This window comes from Podarcis gaigeae (assembly GCF_964106915.1).
Source record: "Podarcis gaigeae genome assembly, chromosome: 10".
NCBI classification, from domain to species: domain Eukaryota; kingdom Metazoa; phylum Chordata; class Lepidosauria; order Squamata; family Lacertidae; genus Podarcis; species Podarcis gaigeae.
This window is the reverse complement of record NC_139686.1, coordinates 40,341,602-40,368,166: the sequence shown is the minus strand read 5'-3', so window position 1 is coordinate 40,368,166 and position 26,565 is coordinate 40,341,602. Positions and strand designations below refer to the sequence as shown.

Here is a 26,565-nt window from a genome sequence, read left to right as displayed (position 1 = left end):
AGTACTGGGGACTGGCTCTTGCAATGTTAATACCAAATCATCTGCAACATATCCTAGTATTTTTGGAAGTTCTTGTGCATATGTACTTGCTGGGCAACCCTTGAGTTGACTGTCTCCTGTGCTTGCTATTGCTGTTGTGATTGGTTGGGGGCTCACACTTCCCCTCCCCTCTTTGTTGTGCAGAGTCCTTGATATGGAGCCCTGCTCTGGGAAGGTCTGTGACCAAAAAGGCTGAGGGTTGGCATCTGCTACTTGTTGGGCTGGAGTGGGTGGACATACCACAACATTTGAAAGCTTTGGAGTCCTGTTAATGGCTGGCAAGGCCAGCACCTCCCTCTCCTCCACCCCAATCAGAACTACACCCTCCTGCAAAAAGTAAACCCAGCAGGCACACGAGGACAGATCAACTTGTCTTTAAAAATCTACAGGTTTTGTCCTCTTAATTTGAAATTGGCCAGTAAGTAATTCCTTGCCTCCATTCTCTTCTCTCTCGCTTGCCCCCGCCCTGCAATTGCAGTTCACCCCAGGGGATCAAAGACAACTTGTCTGAGTCACCATGGCCACTGCTCTAATAAACAAGACTTAGACAATCAACATTATAGTTCGCTTTTTTTCCATACAATGAAATGGCCAGAGCTTTTTAATACTTTTTCTACAGAATTACTGCTTGCATAAACTGAGTAAAAAATCCATAAATTCATGTCTATACTTGAATAAAAATATTCATGGCTTAAAAGCAAGCAAATAACCAATGAAAAGGGAGGAAATAGGAAATAAAAAGGAAAAATTAAGAATTATAGTATGAAAACCATATTCCAGCTTGTGGGTTGCGATTATAGGATTCTGTCATCATCCTGTTTTGAATGTTTATATCCAAGGATCATTTTATACTCATTTATACATTTTATATATTCAGGTCTCTCTCTTTATTCTTTATATCTATGTTTCGACATATCCAGCCCATTCATGAGTTATTTGCATTTAGACAGAGGAAGAAAATGAGGTTGAGCTTTGCGAACTTTGTAGTGAAAAGCCTTTCAAATATCTTAGGACAGATTTGAGAGCAAGATGAATCATTGCCGACAAGTTTGCATTATTTTGATGCCATACTCCCATGTATTAATTTCTGGATGGTTTTAGAGTAAACCCACCTCAGTCTCCCATTTGCCTTGTTTACAGCTAACAGCTTTGATGAAAGATTAATGGACAACGTAGCGGCATGTGTATCTGTGGCAACAAGAGGAACTGTACGTTCTATGTATCAAAGGGACATTAATGATGTCTTAATGCAAGTAAGGAAAAGATCAGGTCTGCAATTTGCCGAAAGTAGGAGGCTATATAGAGGGTGCTACCTCAAGCCATCCATAATGCGATATTGGATGTTTCATCTAGATAACTTAAAAGTCGATTCATATATTATTACTGAAGGAACATATGCAATCTGCCTCTATTCCACCTGCATTAGCCTTTCTTCCTCCTTTCAGCAACCAATGCAGACAACAACTGCAAAGCTATTCAACAGCCTCTCCTGGCACAGAAGGATCCCTTGGTACCTTCATCACAGCCCTCATCTAACTGCTGGTAAAAGTCTATCTCCAACCTCAGAAGCATAATATCACCTTAGGGAGCAAGCCTACATATGAGGCTGTTAAGATTCAGGTAGTCATCCTTTCTCTTTGCCTCCTCTTCCCCCCGCCCCACCCTGCTCACCACATATCAACAACTGTTTCATGTCCTTTTGGGTGTTGCAGTTCTGAGATTATTACTTTGCTCTCACATTAACTGCCTTCAGATTTGCCTGAAAAACTGGCCTACTTAATTGTTCTCCTGAAATGTCTCAATATATTTCATACTAGGTTCAGCCAACTACCAAACACTCGATGGACGTTTTCAAATCAGTAGAGCCCATATGTACATTTTAGGATACTAAATTTTGCCTCTCATAATGAATTCATCATGTATTGGCACTTAATGAATTTACTGGCAGTGGCTAGTGGCTAATTATATGTTTCACTTCTCTCCTTTCACTCTGCTATGCCTCTCTCCATTCTCAGTTTCTCCCTTACTATGCTCTACCATTCAGCCTTACCCACTATGTGCCACATGATCTTTTGCCTCCCAAATCCCTTAAACCCTGGAACATCTGCAATTCAATCTCCTGGTTAGTTGCACTGCAGCACGTTCCTTGTTCTGCCAGAACAGCTCCATGCAAGCTAAACGGCAATGCCTGTGAGATTAAACTATAAAGTGATTAAAATTTTTCATTATTTCGGAAATGTATTCTACTCAACAGAGAAGTTGTGCAAGACAGTTTTGCAGGTAGAGAAGATATATGCTGGCAGAAATTAAAGAAAGTAATTCCTGTGTTTGAGATTCAAGTAATCTACCACCATTAAATTAGCATTCAGGGATTTACAGCAGTGGGGGGGGGGGGAGGCTTTTTAGGTTTGAATTGCTTTATGATGTTTTGTATAGGATTTGTATCTAATTGTCACTCTTGCGTTCATGAAAAAATAAGGCATGATTTTATCTTGCTATAGTACAAGAAAAGGGAATCTTCTTTAGTGACTGGTAATATTTTACACTGTCTGCACTCCTATACTCAAATTAGCAGGGGACAGAGTTGCAACTAACAGAGAAATTCTATGCATTATCTGGCTGCCCCAAAGTTCGCCCCATTGATTTCAATGGGATTTACTCTGGCACAGGCAATTGAGACTGCAATCTTGTACATGCTTACTTGGTAGTAGCTACAGGTTACAGTGGCAGAGTGACTGTGTTTCAGCCAGTGTAATTATTACAATCTGAGGGCAGGATCGGAAGAGTGACCTCCTTTGTCCAGATCTTATACTAACTCACGACAAAATCCTGCCACTCCCGTCAGTGTAAAGCCATGATAGCAAAACAGCTATCATTCATTAAATGGTAATCAGAAAAATCAAAGCAGTTTTATTCAAGAGATGACATAGCTAAGTATACTGTTTTGCATAAAGGAGGTCCCTGTTGCCACAATCCTCAAATGCAGATACTACCCCACTGTACACTGGGAAGCCCTACAGGGAGCATATTGGTAAATACGAGGGATTCTTCTCCAACTGCTGACCAAACCACCACCTCTGGTATTTATGTCTGTGCAAGAATAGAACCAGGAATCAAGCAGCACTGGAGGTCGAGCTGTTTTCGACTCCTCTGTTGCATGATTGAGTAAATGGCAACATATTTACCCCTGTCCTGTGAATTTCCCTATGGAGACATCAGTTGGAATGCAGGATAAATACACACCCAGTGGTATAGAGTTGAGAACTGGGCTGAAGCATGAAGAATGGGAAGGAGAGCACCTTGGTGCTAGAACCTTTTCTCAGTTGCTCACTGTCTCCTCTCTATCCTGTGCCATGTGGACCAGCGGTATATCTGGTATTTTTGCAGGACTCCAGTACTTGAAAGATACTGGACGGACACCTGTGTAGCAGAAGCAGTCATATCCAATATGTGGCTGCACTTTTTACTCTATTATTGTGATGAGGAATCTGTGGCTGCTCCCTCATACATTGTTGGATTCCAACACCCATCAATTGCAACCAGCATGGCCAATCATTAGGAATGATGGGAATTGTAGTCCAGCAATGCCCAGAGGACCAGAAGTTCCCCATCCCTGCCACCTTAAATGCTGAAAAGAAAGCAATTTTGGTTCCCCTCCACATCAGCATTTAGTAGGCATTTTTTCTGAGGTGAAGGCTTGCCAAAGTTGTCACCCTTACTACTAATGCAGCTAATGTTGTTTTTTATACTTCATATGAATGGATAGTATAAATCTAAGAAGCACACCTCTGCCTTCTTGCTATTTGTCTGGGAACTACGGTACTATTTACCCTAAGTAGCACTGTATGTTGCAATGTCAAAACTGTGAGTATTAGCATGGCAACACTAGGGCCTGTTTATGCATTTATGTAAACATGCAGATCATCACTGCTACTAAATGTTATTTAATGTCATTTTCATTTGCAAAATTCAAAACATTGGAAAGTTCAGACTGTTTTAGTAAAACATCAGTATTAATTAAATTTTGACTCACCTGTACAGCTATCATTCTGAAGTTTTTTAATAGCAAGAGTTTTCAAGTATGTTCTCAGATTTATGTAACTGGTGATACTACCTAGCACCTCCAAACAATATTTTCATTGTTTTATGTATAACTTGCCTTGCCAACTGGGACCCCAAGCAAGGGCATTTCTGTACCTTTTCTATACACTCTTATGCAAGTTCCACTTGCAACCTACGTGTAAAAAGACAGAAGTGTAATTACATCTAACTTTAGTTTGCTAGCCTTTAAAAATAAATAAGGGTCATGGTTGTGTGATACTTTCCTTTGAAAAGCTGTGCTTCCTAATGGATTGCCATCTGTTCAGCCTTTTGCCAGGAAATATTTATCCTGCTTAATGTGGTCACCACAGAGGTGGAGCTGCAGATTACACACTGAGCTTCTAAAAAGAAGAAAACACACATTCTTCCTACTAACCAATGCTCTCCCTTTTCTTTATCTAACACTTTATCTAAGCTTTCCTTTGTTTGATTTGTGTGCAATAAACCACACATTTCAGAAATCAATTTTAAGCAATGTACCGTAATTATGGACATCATATTATAAATTCCTCTGCTCTTCATCATAATCCAACAAAGTAGACACTGTCTAAATTTTAAATGGAGACTGAACATTTCTTTTTTACATTGAATGTACAGCAGGAACCTCTCTGTCTTGTTTTTAGAGTCTCTTGTAATCCTCTACAGAGCATACAATTATAATGAAGACACTGGCTTTAATCATTCCCAAATCAAGTACAAGACTTTAAAATTCTTTAGGAAGCTTAATCCATACAGATCAAGCTTTAAAAAAATGAAATGCTTTAAAGACTCTGAAACCATGTGGATGGAATTTATTTAATTTAATTCAGTAGAATGCACAAATAAGTAGTGTTAAACAGAAAATAAGAAAGCAAATTATTATTCTTACTTGTTTCAGGTAAGCACAATACCTCTATATTTCAAGTAAGCGCAATAGGCCAAATGCCTATTAGGAACTATGTCAATCTTTTAAAGTATTTAAAAGATTTTATCATTTAACCATTTTTTATCCCCAGTGTAACAGTAGGTTTACAATACAAAACTTCATTTATTTTGTTAAGTTTTTAAAATAAATGCAACTTCAGTAATTCTGCCTTGTAACTTAATTATAGCAGTGAAGAGTGCAACAGTATTCCTCAGTTGCAGCATCAAGGATGACAGTGATAATGTAACAGATGCTAAATGGGAAAAGTGTGGTATAGTGGTTATTAGACTGGAAGGATATTTAAATCCCCACTCAGTCATTAAGCTCAGTGAGTGAGCTTGGGCCAGTCACTATCTCTCAGTTTAGCCCACCTTACAGGGTTATTCTCAGTGCAATGAAGAAGAAGAATATTCTTCTTTGAAGGAAAGGTGGGGGAGAAATTTGACTAACAACCAATCAATTAGCTGTCTTTAGTGATATACCATGCTCCCACTACAAACAGCAGTAGTATCAAATTATAAGCCTACAGGGAAGGAATGAAGTGGCTAGTTTAACCAAATTAAACCAAGGTAACAAATTTCCCCTTATATGAAATTCTTAAAGGTATAGTCTCTCTAAGGCTATACATCTGGCAGACCTATCTCCACAATAGTCTCCAGTCCCCAATATGTCCCCCCCCCCCCAGGGCTGTCTCTTCTACCTGCCCTTTCCTTGACTCTGGGCTCTCCGCTCCTCAGTTTCTGTATCTTGGGGGTCTTCTCCAAGTGAGTTTTCCATTTCTCAGTACAGGGTTGAGGAACCTGTGGCCCTCCAGGTATTACTGGAATTCAACTCCTATCTTCCCCAGCTAAAGTGATCATCAGGGATTGAAGGGAGTTGTAGCACATCAACATCAGGAGGGTTTCAGATTCCTGCCCCCTGCTTTTTGGCATGCGCTTCCTAAGGTCTCTATTAGGGTTTAATTTCAGCCAAACTGCCAGCTTTCTCTTTTCTCACAGGAACCAGACTGCAAACATTCTGACAGTTTGGGAACGGGTTTAGCTATTCCATGGCATCACACCAGCTCAGCCAATTGGCACCAAAAGCTTCACCATAGCAGCGCAATGCAATACAATACAGACTGCGATCAGAAGCACAAGAGCTTTCAAATCAGCTTTGATTCTGGTTCTGTACACGTGCAAGCCTTTTCTCACCCTGCGAGAGCTTATTTTTCTAGCAGATGCTTGATGGAGGACATGAGATGGGCGAAAAGAGCCACCAAAAAGTAATCCACAGTTCCTCTACCACTGCTGTGGATACATCAGTACACTGCAAGGAGAAATCAGCTCCCGGCCATGCTATGCAGCGAAATAAGTAAACAGCAATGAAGACTGATTACTCCAAACCACATTAGTAATCCTTGTGCGGCCAAACTGTGACAAATGAGTAGCTTCCCCCTCCCAATGCATTTCCAATGCATGCTTACGTGTGGAGTTGAGAATCTCCTCCACACCGATTGCTGTTCTGGACTGTGGGCTTTTGCATTTCTTTCTGGCGACAGGGCTCTTCCTAAGAAACCTGCCATTTTGGTGCAGGTCGGTACACCCGCGAGTCCCTGATCTCCAGGCAACGGGATCCTGGTGACCTGGGGCTATCCCGCTCCCCAGTCTTCCCAAACTGGCGCAGAAGCTCACACAAAGTTTCCCTCTTTTTCATCCTCCCACCCCGAGCCCCATTCGCTCGCTGCCTCGAGTCTCCCTCCGCGCTCATCGGAAGCCACAGCTGATCGCAGCAGCTCGGCTGCCGGCGCCCTTCTCCCAGCCTCGCGGCTGCCCTTTCCCGTCCGGCAAAAGCCGGACGCTTGACGCCGGCACAGGGTTCAAGAGAGAGGTCACCGCCGGCAGGTCACGGCTCCCTCCTTGGCGCACTTGCCCAACTGCTCTCGGCTCCTTCGGCCAAAAGCGAGGCAGCCTCTCAAGGATGGCTCGGTTCCCAGGACCCTTTCGTGGAAACAGCAGCGGCAGCAGCAGCAGCAATGGGGCTCCAATGGTCCCGGACGGACAAGGCATCCTCGGAGGCCGCTCCCCTCAGCGAGCAAGGCGGGGCAGACCTGAGGCGGCGGCAGTGGCGCGCTTACCTCGGTCCAAAGTGAGCGGCTGGACGGCTGTCAGCGTCGTCGCCATGTCTGCAGCGCCGCCGAGGCTGAAATGACGCTCGGCTCCAGTGTGAGGCGGGAGAGGGTGGCTGGGAGCGGCGAGGGTGGGGCTACGCGAGGAGGGGGAGGGGGAGGGGGCGCAGGGGAGACGCGCGTGGCCGGGAGGGGGGCGCGAGGGCGCAGAGGCGAGCGGACGGGCTTGGAGACGCCGCCGAGCGGACGGGGCAGTTGTCAGGCGGGCGGGAAAAGGGGAAGAGCGGCAGGCAGGGGTCAGGCCGAGGCCAGCCGCATCCCTGGGCAACAGCGAGGGCGTGAGCGGAGTTTGAGGGGAGACGTGCAAAGACTCACGGGAGCTGGAAGGAGCCTGGACGCGCACAGCCCGCTTCTGCCATTCCCACCTCCCCTTCCAGGTCATGAGGTGGTGGCTTTAAGATTCTGGACCCTCGTCCTAGGGATGGCACCGTTCAGACGACCTGTGTGTGACTTCAGTTGGGAGTAGGAGAACTGGCACTTCTTCCCTCCTGCTCCCCGCTCCAAAAAATAAAAATAAAAATCCCATGTTTTAGGACTGTTTCTACATTTCTGGACCCGTTTTGAAAGAAAGACTCTATGCGCAGTTTTTCACTTTAAACCCACTTCAATCATAGTAAAGTGGAGGTTTGCTCCTGACTTGCGAATAAGTGCTGGGTTGCTGTAGAAAAGGATGAAGTAAAAATCATAAAATGAGCACCTGCAACCCCAGACAATACAATGTTTTTTTGTGTGTTTTTTTTTTAAATAAGTTTGGAAAGGATGCAATCAGCATCAGTCCCAGGAGACACAGGATGCCAAGCCTACATTTTATCCTAAGACTCAGCCCTAGCTGTACCACTGCCCCTCTGAATAACACATAATGTCAGATACCACAGTGTTCCTCATGCAGGAGCAAACAAGGCACAGCACGGATAACCTGAGATGAACCAAGAAAGTGGGCCACACAAGCTGTGGAGGAAGGAAGAAGGAAAATTAGATACTCCCTGTAGGTGGATACTAGACCATATGTCATGCCGACTAGAAACAACTTGGAAGGAAGCAAAACCATGTGGATCAAAGAATCCCAGGTGGTTGTCCTTGCCAACAAATCCACCTGTGACACTTCAGCACCAACGGATCAAGTAACTCACATCATGCAGACTGCGGAAAATGCCACATGCAGAGAGCAGTAATGAACACTGCAAAGCAGCATAACCAGTTATGCTTATGCAGAGCAGAAATAGCCCCAAGAGGACCCAAGTGAATCTACAAAGCAACACTTAGGAGGGAAGCTCTCTCCTCCTCAAACACCAGATGTGATTGCATGAGTATAACAAATCCCATTGGATCAGATCTTCATATATACATACCTGCACACAAGCCATGATGTGTTGGCAGCTTTGAGGAAAACCAACAGGGAGCCTTGTGGCACCTTAAACATGAAGGCGTTTTATTATGGCATAAGCTGAAGAGGAAGAGATGGAGAATCAGGTGTGGGTGGGTGGAGAAATCACACACATCTCAGACACACTTTTGCACATACACACATTGAATATAGGTAGATACATTTGTACACAGCCCAGATGCATAGCACAGCAAAGAAAGATGTGCAGTCCCTCTGTGGACATACATACTGTGAGAATCAGATGTAGTGTTAAATTCTAGCAGAACAGCTGCACTACCATTGCTGTCTGTTACGATGTCTTAAAGACTAACACATGTGGCATGAGGCTTCACAGACAAGAGCCTAATTCATCAGCTGCAGATTTGTCTGTTTACAAAGTGATATGGAGTCAGATGTTTACACACAGAAAAAGCACACATGGATATGTGTCTGTGAAGTCAGAGTTAATGGTACACAGATAGAAAGGGCCTCACTGAGTGATCCTCTCCTGATAGGATTCTGCATTAGTAATGACAACAAACTCCCAGAGACCTCTTTTTTGGAGGCTGGCTACTCTCTGGTGCTGCCTAAATATATAATTCCTATTATCTTCCACTGACCCTTATAAGAAAATAATTGGAAAGTTTCCTCCTAGGTGCCTCAGAACAGAAGAACGGCTTCACTTGGGCACCACTTGTAACCAATGAATTTTTGGTAAGAGAAGTTAATGCTCAGGTGCTTCCTTTTCCAGAACTACAATCCTGCCTCGGAAAAATTCACTTCAGCAGAAGAATCATGGATGCCCCAAAACACTGGACACTTACGTAATGGAAAGTCATTTTTTCCCTTCAGATTTGCCTAATACGTTCCATACCATTCTACTGTTTGGGCCCAGTATGAAAATAACTGTTTGGAACAATGTGAGGGATACATTGGAACACTAGAAAGCCCAGTTGGGTCAGCTCAAAGGCCTGTTTAGTCCAGCATCTTGTTTCTCACAGTGGCCTGCCAGATACCTCACAAGCAGGGCAGTGGCACTCTTCCACTATAATTGCTTCTGATGCTGGAGGTACGACATAACATCATGTCTAAGGGTTTATTCGTGCTTCCTCTTGTCCCACTGTTTTCCCACTCTTTAGCATGCAATCAAAACAAACAGCAATTTAGGTTTTCCTTGGATTGACATTTGTTCTGATCTATCGCTAAATAGCAGGTTTTCCGTTGGAAAGGAACAAGGGCGAGGGGGAAACCACTTGGACCTATGCTTTCCAAGCACAACACAAGCAGAAGTATGGATGAACCCAACAGTCATTGATAGCCTTAACCTCCATGGAGTTGTCTAAGCTGATCACCATACCTTGTGGGAGCAAATTCCAACTATGTGTTGTGCAAAGAAGTACTTCCCTTTGAAAACACTGTGTATTTCAATAACCTCTTAATACCTGCCATCAGTGATTGTCATCTTCTGGGGGCATGTACAGCTGTTTAGTTATTATTGTAAAAGTCACCATCTTAATACAGCTCATGCAATTGCTATGAACACTGAGGATGTTCTAAGAAGGTAGATATTTATCTGTACAGTTTCCATATATTACCAGCTTTAAAGTCAAATGGTCACCATGCAGACTAAGTTAAAGGAGCCACGTTGCATTTCTTGGAAACTAATGGGTCTCATTGGGATGGAAGCATGCTTTTTTGTATTGTGCCATATGTGGACAAATACATCCAAATAAGCTCTTTTCTATAGAAAAATAGACTACAGATTATTTATAGTCCAGTCCTATAAATCTGCTTTGATAGGTGCAATGTTGTCAGTGACATGCACCCCAGAAGCTAAAGTGAGATCCTGTGTTTGCTCAGTGGGGCACAGCCAGCCAAATCTGACTTACCTGCCAATAGAACAAAAACACAAACTGGGCTAAAATGATCTGATTCTTCAGCCACCCAAGTGGGCTTTTTGGTATATGGATAGGGTGCACAGGACCTACCAGTGGGGCTGTACAAGAACACTTCTTTAATTCTATCAGGAAAAAAATAAATCTTAATTGTAGCCACATTGAGGACTGCTGTTGATGGCCACAGAAAGTTCAAATGTATCTGCTTCCACTTGTAAACAAACCACAACTCCAGACTTTGGAGACTGTGGTTTGTTTAAGCTATGGTTTATTCAAAACAAGTCAGGATCAAGTTTTAGATACAGTTTCTATAGTTACTTTGCCATGTTGCTTATTTTTGAACTGGAGCACACATCGGTTCTGTTGCCATTACTGTAATAGCACTCTGTGAAAACCATCTGCTTAAGGCTCTCAAAACGGCACCGCTCTGATTAACTGGAAGTTCACAGTCGAAGTTGTCATATTTGCCTTCAAGCTGACCCACATTCTGTTTCATGCTGGAAAATAAAAATTCTAATGACTGCAGTACTGCTGATGGGTTTACAATCAAAGGCTTCCACCCTGCCCCAGTGGATGTAAACAGTTCTGGGTGAAAGAAGTGTTCAAAACACACTCTTAGTGGTAAATAGTTGAATCTTTCCTGCTGGTGACAGGGAAGATGATCTCACTGATACTCATCATGTCAGTTATAATCAAATACGCCGGCATCTAGCTCCTACTATGTCTGTCTCTACTGCTGCTTTTAAAGGTCAAAATAATTTAGGAAATTGAGGGTTGAGGGTCAAACTACATGTCTGCATTTGCTTCTGCAGCACATATGAGAGGATACGTGGATCGGGTTCAGTGCCATTATTATGATGTTTCTGTTGTCACATCACCATGATAGGTGCATGGCAACCTAGTTGTCAGGTACAATGTTGGCGTTCCTGTAGTTTTCTGTTTTTGCACTCTTTGCTGTTGGAGGAGAATAAGAGCATGGCTAGGTTATGCTGGTGTTAGTAGAAGCATAGAATCAGCATAGATATTATGAAGAAACTTTAATTTAGGTTGTGAGTGACAGAGATGAAAATTTATGTGTGTTCAATAATCTCTCAGGGTAAAACTACATGGAGTCCTAAAATGTGAGAATATTTTCTCCAAGGTTTTAATATTATTATTTTACCCAAACCAGGTAGAGGAAGATGCAATATAGATTGGAAGTTTACACAGGGAGATAGAATCATAGAATTGTAGAGTTGGAAGAGACCCCAGGGTCCTCTGGACCAACCCCCTGCAATGCAGGAATCTCAACTAGATCATACATGACAGGTGACCACTCTCTGCTTGAAAACCTCCAAGGAAGGAGAGTCCACCACTTCTCTTGGGAGTCTGTTCTACTGTTGAACAGCTCTTACCCTCAGAAAGTTCTTCCTGTTGTTTACTTGGAATCTCCTTTTGTGTAACTTGAATCCATTGGTTCGAGTGCTAGCTTCTGGAGCAGGAGAAGCTTGTTCCATCCTCCAGGCAGCTTCAAGATGAAATATCAGTCATCTGGAATCTTTTCTTGTGAGCCGCTTTCCCAAATTTTCCACCCACAGGTTTTCCAGAACAGGGCTATAGAGAAGACATTCCCTCCCTATCAACCATGGAAACGACATTTCTTTGACTCCTGCACTGATATTGCATTAATTTGTAAAGTTCCCCACTTTACCTGAAAACTCCTGTTTTCAAGTTTTCCTCTTAATACACAAGAGATCCTCTACAAACAGTTGCATTTTGATTTCAGCAGTTTGAGTTCTTGCTAGAATGTTGCTTAGTGTCATATAGTGCTACTTAGCTTCATGTTGAGAGAATTCAATGCTACAAGAGAAGTAATTTGAAAAAGGAAAGACTGTCAAACTCCCAAACTGATTTTTTAAATAAATATTGTAACAGAGGAAGTTGAATAAAATATTCTGATACAATATAGCATCTAAAGAAACTAACTGAAACAAAATTAAATCCCCCTTTGTAATGTAAAGGTTTGTTCTTCCAATGTGTAGTAGTAGTAGTAGTAGTAGTAGTAATAATAATAATAATAATAATAATAATAATAATAATAATAATAATAATATAATATTCCTTGGCCCATGTGAGCCCTTTGCATGCCATCAGATTGAGCATCATCTAGCAGAAGGAAATATCTAAAGAATTCAGAATTCATTGAATTTACAAACTGAGATCCAATAGCTTTCTGAATTCACACTTGTTAGAATTCCTGTTTAATAATCCAACCCCTCTCCATATGAGAGAAGCTATATATTAGTGATAGTACTTTACACATACACATACAGTTCCCAGGTTTAGTCCCTTGTACCTCCACCTAAATAAATGCTGGGAAGAAGAACTGAGAAAGACCTGAACCTGATACCCTGGAGACCTGTTACAAGTCACAGCAAACATAGGAACATACCATCTAGCTCAGTACTGGCTACCCTGACTGACAGCAGCTTTCCAGGGTTTCAGACAGGGATCTCTCTTCCAGCCGCACCTGGAGGTGTTAGAGACAGAATGTAGGAACATCTGCATGCAAAGCAGATGCTCTGTTGCTTTGGACCCCAGTAAGATGGATCAATCAGTAGTCTGACTTGGTACAAGGTAACTTCATATGTTTATGGGATTTCCTCCTGTCACAGAATCTATCTTGAATATGCTATGAAGCATCAAAGGCAAGAGGAAGATTTTATTTTCTCTCCCCCCCCCCCACCGAAGGTTTCAAACAATCTAAAAACAATGTCTAAAAAGCCAATGGAAATGATATTATGGTGACATCTGGGGGACTCATGCGAATTAAGATTCAATTGGTCTCAAACTAGTGATATAAATATATTTGCTATCATTGCAGAGCAGTTTGCAGCTGTTACTAAAGGGAATTAATTGGTGATCAGTGTAATGTATATAGAATCTCAAAAAAAGAAGAAGATTATTACAGTTAAAGGTTTCATTCTAAAACCTGGGAGAGATTATTTTAGTGACATTGTTTTCAAAACTGAAAATTGTTTGTGACTATCTTAGAGAAAAGGCTTCTTTTAAACATATGAATGTGGCTTTGTGGATTGGACCAAGAACAGATTAGAAATATATAACTACAAAGAGCAGATGGTGTGAGAGTTTTATTTGTAGCAAACAGCCTTTTTGATTCTACTGGACCAAAATGAATTTAGGCCAGCAGTATGATTCTTTTAAAGAAGTTTTCTTATAACATTTGAGTCTGTGAAAGCAAGCTCTCCTTCACATAAAACAATGGCTTCAAAAGCTTTTGACGTATGTCCACTCCATAACTACATATCTCAAGAGTGGTGTTAAAATTAATGTGCATTGCCTAGGAATCCAGAGGAGGGATTTATTCCAAATTATTACAGATTTAACACATCTATGGACACACACAGAGAGAAGTAAGCCCCACTGAACAAAGTTGAAATTATTTCCAATTAATGCCCATAGGTTTGTGCTGCAAGTCGTCCCAACTGTCTCTCCAGAAGTTTTGCTCAACCATTTCCATCTAGTTGACATTGTCAAGGGATAATTGGAAAAGCGCTTTTGGAGATCAGGTTTGGCAGTGGTGTCAAGCTGCAATAAAAGACTTGTTCAGATTTCAAAAATAGTCATTCAACAGCCAGACTATTTACCTGTCTCATCGGTCACTGTGACAGTGCTGTCACAAGTCCAATTAACAGGCAGCGTTCCAGCTGTTCCTTCAACTCCATACCCACTACTCATTAACTGACAACTGAAAGTTATCTGTAGTGCAACTTTCAACAAGACATTTCCAACAAATCTTGTCTTCCAGTAAGGTAAGTTTCAACCAGACATTTCTAGCCCCCTAGTCCTTGTTCAAGGCTGCATCCACTCCATCACTATTGCGTTTTGCAAGGAAGCTTACTTCAGCTTCTCAATATGGAGGTCTTGAAAACTTGGAAATATTTTCTTCCTCGTTGCTTCTTATTTTGGCCCAGTCATATAGTAACTTCATAACCCACTGCAGTGTGGTGTAAGAGAACCAGTGTGGTGTAATGGTTAGTGCGTTGCACTATTACCTAAGAGACCAGATTTCAAATCCCCACTCAGCCATGAAGCTCACTGGTGACCTTGGACCAATCACTGTCTCTCAGCCTAAGTTACCTCACAGGTTGTTGTGAGGATAAAATGGGGTGGGGAGAACCATCTACATTACTTCAAGCTCCTTGGGGGAGGTGGTATATAAATGCAATGCAATCAATCAATCCATAGAAATTTATCATTAAATTATTCCTCCTGTGTTTATTTATTCATTCAATCGTTTACTTTCTGTGGTTATAGATTGCCCTATAATAAAGCCAGGACAGCTTACAATGAGAAATAAAAAGAAATGGAATGATAATGATACATTAAAGTAAAACTGCTCTTTAGCCATAGCATCCGCAGTGTGTATCTTAACTACAGAATAAGTTTAGTTATTCAGATAACAGTATGTATGTATGTATGTATGTATGTATGTATGTATGTATGTATGTATTTAAAATACTCCATTCAAATAAATGGCTTTTCCATTGCCTGTAATCATGGCAGCATCTAAGCTGATTGCTGCTCTTCTTAAGTGACTGGCAGAACAATCTGCTTGGTTGGTTGTGGACAAAATTACACCAATTATTCCATCTCTTATTGTTCTTCACACCTCCTTATTCTTTTTGTTATTCATCTTAAAATGTCATCAGTAGGTCTAATTCCCTCTCCCGCAAATATCCCATCCTACAAACAGAGATGCCTATTCATACGTATACAATGCTTTGAGCAATCTATCTCCAGTGACTATTTAGCATGCCATTTCAATATCCCTTTTCACAATGGAAGCTTCCATAAGTTAGTAGGGTGACTTACATACAGAAGTGGACAATAGGTGTTGATCAGCAGGCTGTGAGGAGCCTTTCTCATATGCCAGACAGATTAGACTATTAAACTGTGGGGAATTAGCAGTCCTGAGGTAAACTCATGTGGAAACACACCAGTGAGATCCATATGCCTGAAGGAAGGATTTGAGTCTTATGACACCTTGAAGGCTCATGAATATATGTAGGCTTAAGCTTCTCAGAATGGGCCAGAATCCACTTGGTGTCATGCTTCCATCAGATGAGATGAAGACACAGAAGTTTGAAGGCCCAAGGGGGCCTCATGACTCAGTGTTACCTTAGATATCTCCAGCAGAGCAGGAGAAGCTATGATTTGCCCATCTGCAGCAGAGGACTAGAAGGGACCTGTGGACAGGGTTGCTGACTTACCTGCAGCAGCTGTCTCACCTGCAAAATTAGAGAGGGGAATGCCACTGTCAGGAGGTGCAGAAAGAGGTAGCTACGTGCCAATGAAGTGCATGCCTCAAGGCACAGAAGAATCAGGCTCCTCAGGAGCAGGTAACTGGAATGGCTGGTGTAGCTAGTCGCAGCTGAGCCTGGGGGGGTCCTGGGTGACCCCAGGGTGCAGAAGTTCCCAGTTGCTGACAGGCTCTGAGGATGAGAAGGTTATAAATTCAGCCTCTGAGGGCAGACTATCCTAATAGGTCTTCCACCTCCACGGAGTAGAAAACATGCTGAAAGCCTAAATCTCAACAGGAAGTGATCTGACCATGACAAGGGACTGATGTTAATACCCCCACTTTCTAGAGTACCAGCAGTGCAACTTTGAGCTTGCAGCAAGAAATTATGCTTACATAATGCAAAGATGGAGACATATATGGGGATGGGGGAAAGTATATTCCCAACCTTTCACTTAAAATAGAGGAAATAAACAGAATCATGTCAATAAAAAGAATCTCAATCATTTCCCAGGAAGAAGTAAGGCAGTCAAAAAGAGATAGTGACAAAAATTGGCATCCATACATTTTTGAAATGGAAGGAACTGAAACCATTTAATCCACAAAGTGTGGTAGTTCAGAATATCCATAAAGCTTTCTTTATAATGTACTCAGTTTCTCCTCCTTGAAATGTAGAACTGAAAATGTTTACAGCATTATCTTGACAATTCTCCTTCTATTCTCCTAACAATGCAGACAATAAACTATAGTTTGGTTAGACTGTATGCAGACCACAGTTTCCTGTAGTGCTGAACAGGAAACAGTGGAAAAGTACAAAGTAATGTTGCCAAAGAGGTACCAGCTAGAAGGGTTTTGTGTTGCAGTCACTGATGTGGACCATATGCCTGCACGGGGATGCCTTGTGGGTTTTGGGTGCACCAATTTAGGACACCCAACACCTGCCTTAGAAGGTGGGAATGGAAAACCATGAGAAGAGCCAGTTGCGCCCAATATATGCCTAGCTTCCTGTAAACCTCAAGCAGGAAATAGTGTGCTGTTTGTGAGAAGGAGATACTTTGTGTGCATGTGAATCACTGGCTAACCAGTTCATTAGAAGGTGGCTATGGGGGCATCCACCCTCCCACCATGGATTTGAAGGGTCTTCAGAGCCTGCTAGGTTGGCAGAAGCTGGGACAGAGCTCATATACCAAAAAGTTTAAGCTATACTTTGGTAAACACACACTCACACAGCATTAATCAGAGTAGACATACCATTACAGACAGAAAAAATATGCTCAAATCATGAGACACAGTTATGAAACTTCTTCCAGTTTGGTAGCCTTATTCAACTCAGGGCATATGTTGAAGTTAACTGGACTCTATAGAATTGTTTTGTCAGTCAGCCTCCTCCTCTTTTATTCTGTAAATATACATGGCATGCTAACTAGAAGCAGAGCGACAGAAAGCTTATACAATAAATAGACATGAAAAGCATCAGATTTTCCTTTTTTGGAAGCGCCAAACTCACTGTCAAGGCTTTATTTCCCATGTTCAGTTTAAAAGACGAAGACATATTTGGGGCATCGTGCAGAGCAGTGATTTTAAAATTTTCTGCCTATAGGGAACCTTTTCCTCATTATCTCATCTACCATGTAACTTCCCTGCATTGCAGAATATGATCTACTTACTTTTATTTATTTAGCATATCTCTGTACTCCTTAATATGGAACATCTAAGCAGTACACTATATCATATAAAACCCCCTGCCCCCAAATAAATAATAAAACAAATATCAGCCTGCATATCAGCCCACTTGGTTAGAGCATGGTGCTAGTAATGCCAAGGTTGCAGGTTTGATCCCCGTATGGGACAACTGCAGATTCCTGCATTGCAGGGGGTTGGACTAGATGATCCTCACCAACTCTATGATTCTATGACATAATACAAACTCAGTTTTACAATAATGATCTGTAATAAATAAAAATAGCTGGAGTCATACTTGTCATGGATGTAAATCACAAAGTGGCTGTCATGGGGGCATGGCATAACACAAAATTAGACAGTGCAATTGTGGTGAAGCTTTGTCCATAACTATATTTTCATACTTTAATTTCTGCCTGCCATGCAGCTGTTATAGACACAAACTCCAAGTTTTCTCTAGTGCCATCTTAAACCAAATACTGGGCTTACACAAAGAGACTTTCTTCTAATAATAGAATTTGCAGAAAATAACTTCTAAGGACTACCTGATCTAAGATGAACCCACCATAATAAAGTTGCAAAGGCAAATTAAGGAGATTCAAAGAACTGGAAATAGGACAAAAGCAGGAAAAGTGCAAGAAAGTGGAGGGGAAAATAGCAGCTCTTTAGGACTCTAAATATTCCTATCATCTGGTGTCCAAACAACTCACTTATCAATCACTGCTCTGACTTCACTTATTGGCTAAAAACCTGGCAGGTAGGAGCAGCCAAGCTGGCTCATTTCACAGAAATTGCTCACTTCACTTCATTATTTTCTTTCTAGGAGGGCTAGAGACTTATTTTAAAGTATTTAAATAAAAGTTCAGAGTCCAGTGTGCCTGACGGGGGGCATCAATGAAGGCCATCAGGGGATAACAGAGTGCTCAAATCCACTTTAACTGTACAAACTAATTTTCTGGGACGCAGAATCCCTCCTCCATAGTAGTGATAGTCTGGAGGCACTCAAAAGGATTTTTTTGTTGCACACATTTGCTTTTCTGTACAGCACAGATTTAGTCTTGGGAAGGCTAATGTGCATTGTCTACCTAAGATTCCATAATTCCAGTGGAGAATAATCCTAGATAAAGCAGCAGCACTCAATAGTCTTCAGCAGTATTTTGTAACTGGATCTAACCTAAGGATGACCCACATTTTCAACCTTGCGCTTTGGAAACCACCATTGGCATCACTTTTGTCTCTCTGCACATTTGTCAGCTTAAGTAGCATGGAACCCAATGAAGTATGTGTGTGGTTCCTAGTCACTCATCCGTCCAGGCACTGACCAGACCCAGACCTGCTTAGCTTCAGCGAGAATGTGGCTCCATGTGCCTTGAGACCCTGGCCTGCATTAAACAGGATTAATTAACTTCAACATAACCTGCTAAATATTTCAAAAGAGCTATTCTTTTGAAACACATCAGACAAAACCTTTTGGTAACCACTACATGGTTACTTTCTAAAGACATATTGTAGTGTAGTTTTTCTTTAAAAAAACATTTTTGCATGAAGGAATATGAAAGTGCAGTTCTAATTATTTCCCTTAAGAGCTTTGAAGGGTTGCTATGATTAATTGAAAGGAATATGTTCACACTGACTCACAAGTCCCATTCTTCTTCCTGTTCCACATCTGCCCACACTCTTCATATGAATCTCTATGTATGAAGAGAGTCTTAAAAGTATGTACACATTAATAGCAATTTTGACAGCTGCATTGTTTCTTGGAGAAGCAATCATCTTTTCCCCTATTAACTCCAGGCTGAAGGTCTTCGCATTCATTTCAGAGCACAGGTTCAGTTTCCCAAATATAAGCTTCATTAAATTTCCAACAAAACAGTCATTTAAAATCAGACACAGAGGGTAGTTGGCTCCATTGTAGTTGTTCATTTAAGCTTACTGTGACTCATTGTGTTACTAGAATTTGGAGACAGAAAAGAAAGCTGTGAGGATCATCAAAAATAAAAGCTTTGGTTTATGTTTTGTGAAATAGGCACAGTGGGAAAATCTGGGCATTGCCTTTTCAGTGTGGCACTGTACTTTAGGCTGAGTGGCTACCCATTTCTACCATAAGATTCAAATTACTAGTAGGCGAATTGATTCTGTTAACTATACATGGGATCACAACTCCAGACTAAAGAGTTAGTTTAACAGCCAGCATAGTAGGACTATCAACGGATTATAGAGATTCGCTGTTTAAATGGATGGATTAATCAGTTATGATAGATGCTGTAGTATCTCAGTACATGCAGACGTTTGAGGATATTTCATGGTGGAAACAGTTTCATTTAATTAAACGAACCAGAAGACATAATAATTGCTTATACAAATCATATTATATGCAAATAATTTCAGAAGATTAGCATATTTTGCCACAGTGTCTCTATGTTAAACGCTCTTCATCTATAGCCAACAGATTATTTACAGTGCAATCCTATGGATATCTGCTCAGAAATAAGCAGTATTTTAATTGGGACTCACTGCTAGGTAAGTGTATACAGTGGACACTCGGGTTGTGAACATGATCCATGTGGGATGCATGTTCGCAACCCGCAGCGTTCACAACCCGCGTCTGCGCACGTGCTGGCTGCGATTCAGCGCTGCTGCCCATGCGCGATTGCCAAAACCCAGAAGTAACCCGTTCCCGCTACTTCCGGGTTTCAGCGGTCCATAATCTGAAAAAACGCAACCTGAAGTGTCTGTAACCCAAGGTATGACTGTATAAGATTGCAGCCTTGCAGCACAATTCTATACAACACTACTCCATCAGAAGTGTGGCCCACTGAATTCAGTGGGGCTTACTCTTCGGCAAGTAGGTATCAGATTGCAGTCTTAATGATGCAATTTATATCCTGCTTATATTTATATTATTTATATTTATATTTATATTTATATCCTGGAGGTTTTTAAGCAGAGAGTGGATGGTCACCTGTCATGCATGATCTAGTTGTGATTCCTGCATTGCAGGCGGTTGGACTAGATGACCTTTGGGCCCATTCCAGCTCTACAATTCTATGATTCTATGAATTAAACAAGAATTAAGTACATTAAATGTCTGCTTTTGTTCAGCTGGGCTCATTTCTGAGACTTACACAAGTGTCTTAATACCGGTGTTTGCAAAACCATTTCATTCTGCTTGCAGCACCTCAAAGGATGCAATTTCTTCTTTCCATCTTTAAATTGGGTCTGCAGTTGTTCAGAAAAAAGGTATTCATAAAGCACATTCGAACGAAGGCTACATAAAAACCCCCATTTTAATTACAATCATACTTTGATTTCTGCTTCTGTCTCTGGATGTTTGCGGCTTGTTTTGGTTCAACCTCTGGGTCAGTGCCAGCTTACTAAAATTATATTTTCTCTGTGTTTTGCTTTGAAATAACCCCAGGTGAATAATGTTTTCTGCATTACCTCAGAAGCGGCGGTACGGTAATTTTTGTTTGGGGAAGCGGCTACAAGTCACTTTCAAATGTTAACTTGCTTTTGAGATAATCATATATTGAGTGGGAGCCACCCGTGGAATCCATACTCTGTCTTCCTACTAACATGATTACTACTAACATGATTATAATAGAGCCAGTCCAGTCTACTAAATAAGAAGATGAAAGCATTAATCTTCTTGCCTCTTGGGTATACCTATGTGGCTTGAAATGATAGACAAGGAAAATAATAATATATTATTGTTCTGTGGTGTACTTCAGAATGCCAAGGCTTTTCACTTTTATACTCTGTCAGCAAGCTGACGAAACTCAGTTCTATTTCTTCTTTTCCAGATGGGGCTCTGAGATCTCAAAATCCATGCCGGCCACCAGCGGTGGAGTGGATGGAGGTGAATATTTTCAAACTCAATCCAGATGCAGAGTTGATTATAGTGATAAGTCAGTGGGCTTGTTGGCTAGTGTGTAGTCAGGGATGATGGGACTTGCAGCTCAAGTACCGTATTTTTCTGAGTATAAGACTAGGTCCTTTTATTAAAATATTATGCTAAAAATTTGGGGTTGTCTTATACATGGATAGTGGAGAAGTGGGATGGGCGATTGGTGGCTGCCACAAGCCGGATATTGTCCGCGGTGTTTTTGCAGGTGATTGGTGGATGCTGCAAGGTCTGCTGGCTATTGGCTGCTGTGGCAATTGGGCGAGCTATTGGTGCTTGCTTTCAGTGAGCGTGCAGATGATTGGTGGCTTCGCCAATATGCGATTAGCTCTATTTAGAGTACCCAAAAATAGGGGCCGTCTTATACATGGGGGGCGTCTTATACACAGAAAAATACGGTATATCTACGTAGAAGGCACCACCTTGGCAACTGCGGCCAGAGTGTGACTATAGCTCAGCTGCACTCCTCTCAGCAATGAAAAAGCATAAAAAGGAGAGAGGCGTAAGAGTGCTCATATCTAGAAGAGTTGTGAGGTGTGTGCTTTGAATCCCATGAGCAGGCTCAAGGCAAGCATAACTCTTGTCAGAAGGAGGATCTGTGAATTGCTGCCTTACCTTCCCCCCCTCCCCAAAGCCCAGAGATATAGCTTGGGTTAGGGGAGGTGGCAGCAGTGGGTAATCTGAATCCAAAAAGTGGAATCCAAAAAGTGGAATGGCAGCCATCACAACTATTTAAATAGTGGTTCCCAGCTAGTAACCTAGCAACAACATTTTGAACCAATTCTGAGAAGCCTTCAAAAAGGCAGCCCTTCATACAGCACATTGAGCAGTCTAATCTAGAGGTTACCAAAGCACATACATATCTGCGGCCAGACTGTTTGTCCACGATGGCAAGTAGCTGGGGGAAGGTTTTGCATGCCACAGATTCCTCTCCAGCCACCACCAGTGTCAGTGCTACAGTTAAAACTACAATTTGTTTTAACAAGGTATGCACAAAAATCAATGGAGCGCTGTTCATGGAAACTGTTCAGGCTGAAATAAGTCCTCCAATCCCTGCTGTCAAGTCTGCTCCTGAAGCAATTAAGTATTTTGGTAGTTTAATTAATGGACTATGCAAGGTGCAAAAAAGAATGGTTTCCTAATTCAGTCAAGGAATCCAAGACCTGCTTGCATTTACATGTAATTACACCAGTGTCAGTAGGCAGTTGCTGGTGGTTTGGTGTCTCCTACTCCATATGTGCTTCAACATCTGATAACATCCACTGATGTTGATAACTAATCTTGTTCTAGCAACAAACTTCTTTTTCTTTCTGCTATTTCTTAATCATTTACTATCCTGGTTCACTGAATTCAGCAACCAGAACCACCATATCGCCTTTCCATTTAATATACAAGTGTACATGGACACCAACTGTATGGCAACAATTGAAAGAGCTGCTAGGAGATCATCATAACCTGATCAAGTTTAAGCACACAAGATTTTTGTAATTGGTTTACACTGACTAGTCAATGAAGCATAAACCTACGCTTGATGGAATAATCTGTCCTTGAAAGCTTGCTCCCTTTTTACATATAAAGTCGTACCTTTGAAGTTGAACAGAATCTGCTCCAGACGTCCGTTCAACTTCCAAAACATTCGGAAACCAAATTGCAGCTTCTGATTGGCTCCAGGAAGCTTCTGCAGCCAATCAGAAGCCGCGGAAGCCTCATTGGATATTTGGGTTCCAAAGCACATTCGCAAACTGGAACACTCACTTCTGGGTTTGTGACGTTCAGGAGCCAAAACGTCCAAGTACCAAGGCATTTGGGATCCATGGTGTGACTGTAGTTTATGTAAAGCTTCACAGATATTAAAGAGGGAGGCTCACTTGGCACCTTGGTTACATGTCTTTAGGCGCCAGGTAAAAATATTCTTTTTCTCCCAGGCCTTTGGCTAATTAAACAATCCATGGCTTTTAAAACTGTGGGGAGAGGGGTTATTGCTTTCTTTTGTTATGTATTCTTCTTTTTTTAATATTGTAAACCACCCTGTGATCCTTGGATGAAGGGTGGCACCGAAATTTTATTAGTAAATAACAAATAACAATCTTTTCCTCCACGCACTGCAGGCTTGTCCCCATAGTATTTTCTTTTTAATTGCTGCCATCCTTTCAGATCTTGAAAGATGCCTTTCGAATTAAAGAAAGCACAGCTCCTTAAAAAAACAAAACCGTCAGACATTTCATATGGCACAGCATTAAAATCATAATTACGCCATTCACTGAAGAATTTTAAGCAGCAAGCAATTTGATTTTGGTATTTATTGAAAAGAATGACATAGAAACAGCAATATAGCAGGTACACTTTTCTAAACTATGGAAGCATACAGTACTATGCAAAATTTTAATTGCAAATACGGCATCTCCAAATTTTATTGTTTCAAAAACGCAAATAAACTGGGATCTAATAAATGATTTCATGAAATAAATAAAGGAATTGAATAGAATATACAGATTGTTGTTGTTAAATTATACCTTCGTTCTTTCCTGACAGGGAGTTGAGGCGGCTTGCAGATAAAAATAAGAACAGCTAGAAAACCCCAAAACAAACTGATAGAACAAAAACTTGTAAAAGGAAACACACAGTAAAAAATGTCCAAATCCACTTTAGCAATACTTTTATTAGGACCGACCAAAATACCACCCAAGTGGCAAGTGTTTGACTTCTCCAAACTATTCATCAGGCAATATGTCACATAAAGCAAAGGGTGGGGGAACATGCCTAAAACATGGTTGACTGAATCAAACAACCAGAGAGATTAGTAAGTAGCAGGACATGGGCTTGTTAAGGATGTAATCGCATATATATCACGCTAATTTATCAGCAGTCACATTAGAACTAAAAGGAGAAGTTATATATTTTAAAGAAACTGATTTCTGGAATTGCACTCTTTCAAGTGACAGAGGATATATGTTCTTGAAATCTTCTTCTTCTTCTTCTTCTTCTTCTTCTTCTTCTTCTTCTTCTTCTTCTTCTTATTGCAGAGGTAGTGTCACCCTTCTTGTGGAATGCCCTCCCATCAGATGTCAAGGAAATAAAATAACTGTCTGACTTTTAGAAGATATCTGAAGGTAGTCCTATTTAGGGAAGTTTTTAATGCTTGATGTTTTAATGTGCTTTTAATATATTGTTGTGAGCCGCCCGGAGTGGTTGGGGAAACCCAGTCAGATGGGTGGTCTAGAAATAAAATAATAATAATAATAATAATAATAATAATAATAATAATAATAATATAATTATTTTATTATTATTATTATTATTATTATTATTATTATTATTATTTCTGCAACAAATGTATTAATCACCTTCTAAACTACTGTCTAAAATTAATTTATACATGAAATAATTAAACACAGTTGAAAACACAAAATAATACCTTTTAAACAAGACTGAAATCCTGACAAGTGGTAAAGACCCAATTATCTTGTTGAAAAAGCCCATTAGAACAAAGTTGTCTTCAACTGTTTCTGGAGTGCGGGCACTTGCCATATCTCGACAGGAATTCTGTTTGACAGAACAGTGGCAGCCATATTGCTGATACCTGCCGGCCAACTACAAAGAAACACACCATATCTTGGGAGGCCATTGATCCCTCAGTCTAGCACATTGCTTGGTTTACTGTGCCCAGCAGTGGCTCTTTAAAGCCTCAGAGGACTTTCCTAGGCTTGCTACATGAGATCCTTGTAACTGGAGTTGTAAGGAACTGAACTTTGAACATTTTGCATGCAAAGTATGTGCTGTGCCACTGAGCTCTTGAATATTAAGTAGCAATAAATTAAGCCAATATTTAAGAATGCATAGGTGGACTCTCATCTTAAAGTGGAAGCCTTCAATAATTCATGGTGGTTGAAAAGATGCTTTCTTTTGCCATGTGTGGTACATTTTAAACTTTTCTGTGCCATTAATACTCTAGTAGTATTACAGTAAATCCATACTAGATAAAGACACTGATTTATTCCCCTCTTTTCTTTTAAAATTCTATAAACCAGGGGCAGGAGATTAATTCATGGATTTGTCTATTGTGTTCTCTAAATTTCTCATTCATGAATTTCCCTATTGTATTCTTTAAACATATCCTCATGCAAAAACTCTGAGAGGCAACCTAATGCAAATGCAGAATGTTCAAACTTGGTAATTTCTGTTATAATAGTTAATAGCAAATAGTTCATTCTGCAAAGCCTAAGATGGACGGGCTCACAGCATTAACACCCCCTTGCTTCTTCCATAGTCATGGCCTTGGAAATCAATCAGAAAACAAGCATGGCTCTCACTCCCCAGCCGCTGCCAGCAGCCTGCCTCTATCCCAGCTCACATACACTCAACTCTGGCTATGGTCCCTCTCACTGGGTGAGGAAGGGAGGTCCACCCATTTGTCTTCTGGCACAAAGTCACTGCCATTGTTTTCCTAACCACCACACTTAGGTGGTACTTAGGACTCTTGCTTGGCTAATTCAACAATGGAATCCTCAGTTAGGTTTCAACCCTCTTTGGATCCAGAGTCCAAGAATTACAAGGCATCATGCTGTCAAACTGCCCCTACCCCAAAACACACAATATGTATACTCAAAAATAAGTGCCACTGAGTTTTATTCCTGAGAGTAAGGTCCATTGAATATAATGGATTATCCTTCATAGTAAATATGCGTAAGTTTGCACTGTCAAAAGTATCACCTATAGTGTTATCCTCATCATGTCTACTCACAAGGAAGTCCTATTGAACTCAGTGGGGCTTACTCCCAGGTAGGTGCAGTTAGGAATTCAGCCTTATTTTGTTTTGTTATAACATGTCTTTATTTTCCAGAGTCTATCTGGGTGCATTTACAGAAATTACAGTATATGATAGTATAGTCTCTGCTCTATCCTAAAATCACATTATGGAGAGAACATATAATAAGTTGAAAAGCAGAGTTTTAGCAAATATTTTGTGGTAACTATTCAGACATTTGTTTCTATATTTTACACACACACCCCGGACATGTCCCCTTGAAACTCATTAAACTTTCCCTTTCTGCTTCAGAATATTTTCTCAGGCATGAATAATCTAAAGAGTAAGCAGAATGCTGGGATAAATATGCAAATAACCATTATGAGAGATAGCAAAGTGAGAGATAATGAAAAAGCACTAAAAAGAACAGTCTTTGAAAAACAGTTTCTTTAATTATTGCATAAGC

The 26,565-nt window shown here is 41.0% G+C and overlaps 1 protein-coding gene and 1 long non-coding RNA gene across 4 annotated transcripts in view; one reads left to right on the top strand and one right to left on the bottom strand.

Moving 5' to 3' along the window:
- Positions 1-7,273, bottom strand: part of LIN7A (lin-7 homolog A, crumbs cell polarity complex component) — a 38,753-nt gene extending 31,480 nt beyond the window's left edge. The window contains exon 1 of one of the 3 annotated variants that reach the window (XM_083698499.1): positions 7,161-7,273. In XM_083698499.1, coding sequence (XP_083554625.1) covers positions 7,161-7,206 — 46 coding nt within the window. In that variant the 5' untranslated portion in view covers positions 7,207-7,273. Of the gene's footprint in view, positions 1-86; positions 262-7,160 lie in introns of those variants that run through there. The other 2 variants (XM_083698501.1, XM_083698500.1) reach the window with 2 other exon arrangements.
- A 147-nt stretch (positions 7,274-7,420) lies between these two features.
- On the top strand, positions 7,421-25,925 carry LOC310825739. The gene is made up of 3 exons (XR_014555503.1): positions 7,421-7,666; positions 21,255-21,310; positions 25,623-25,925. It is a non-coding gene; the product is annotated as an uncharacterized lncRNA (long non-coding RNA).
- Positions 25,926-26,565: the final 640 nt, after the last annotated feature.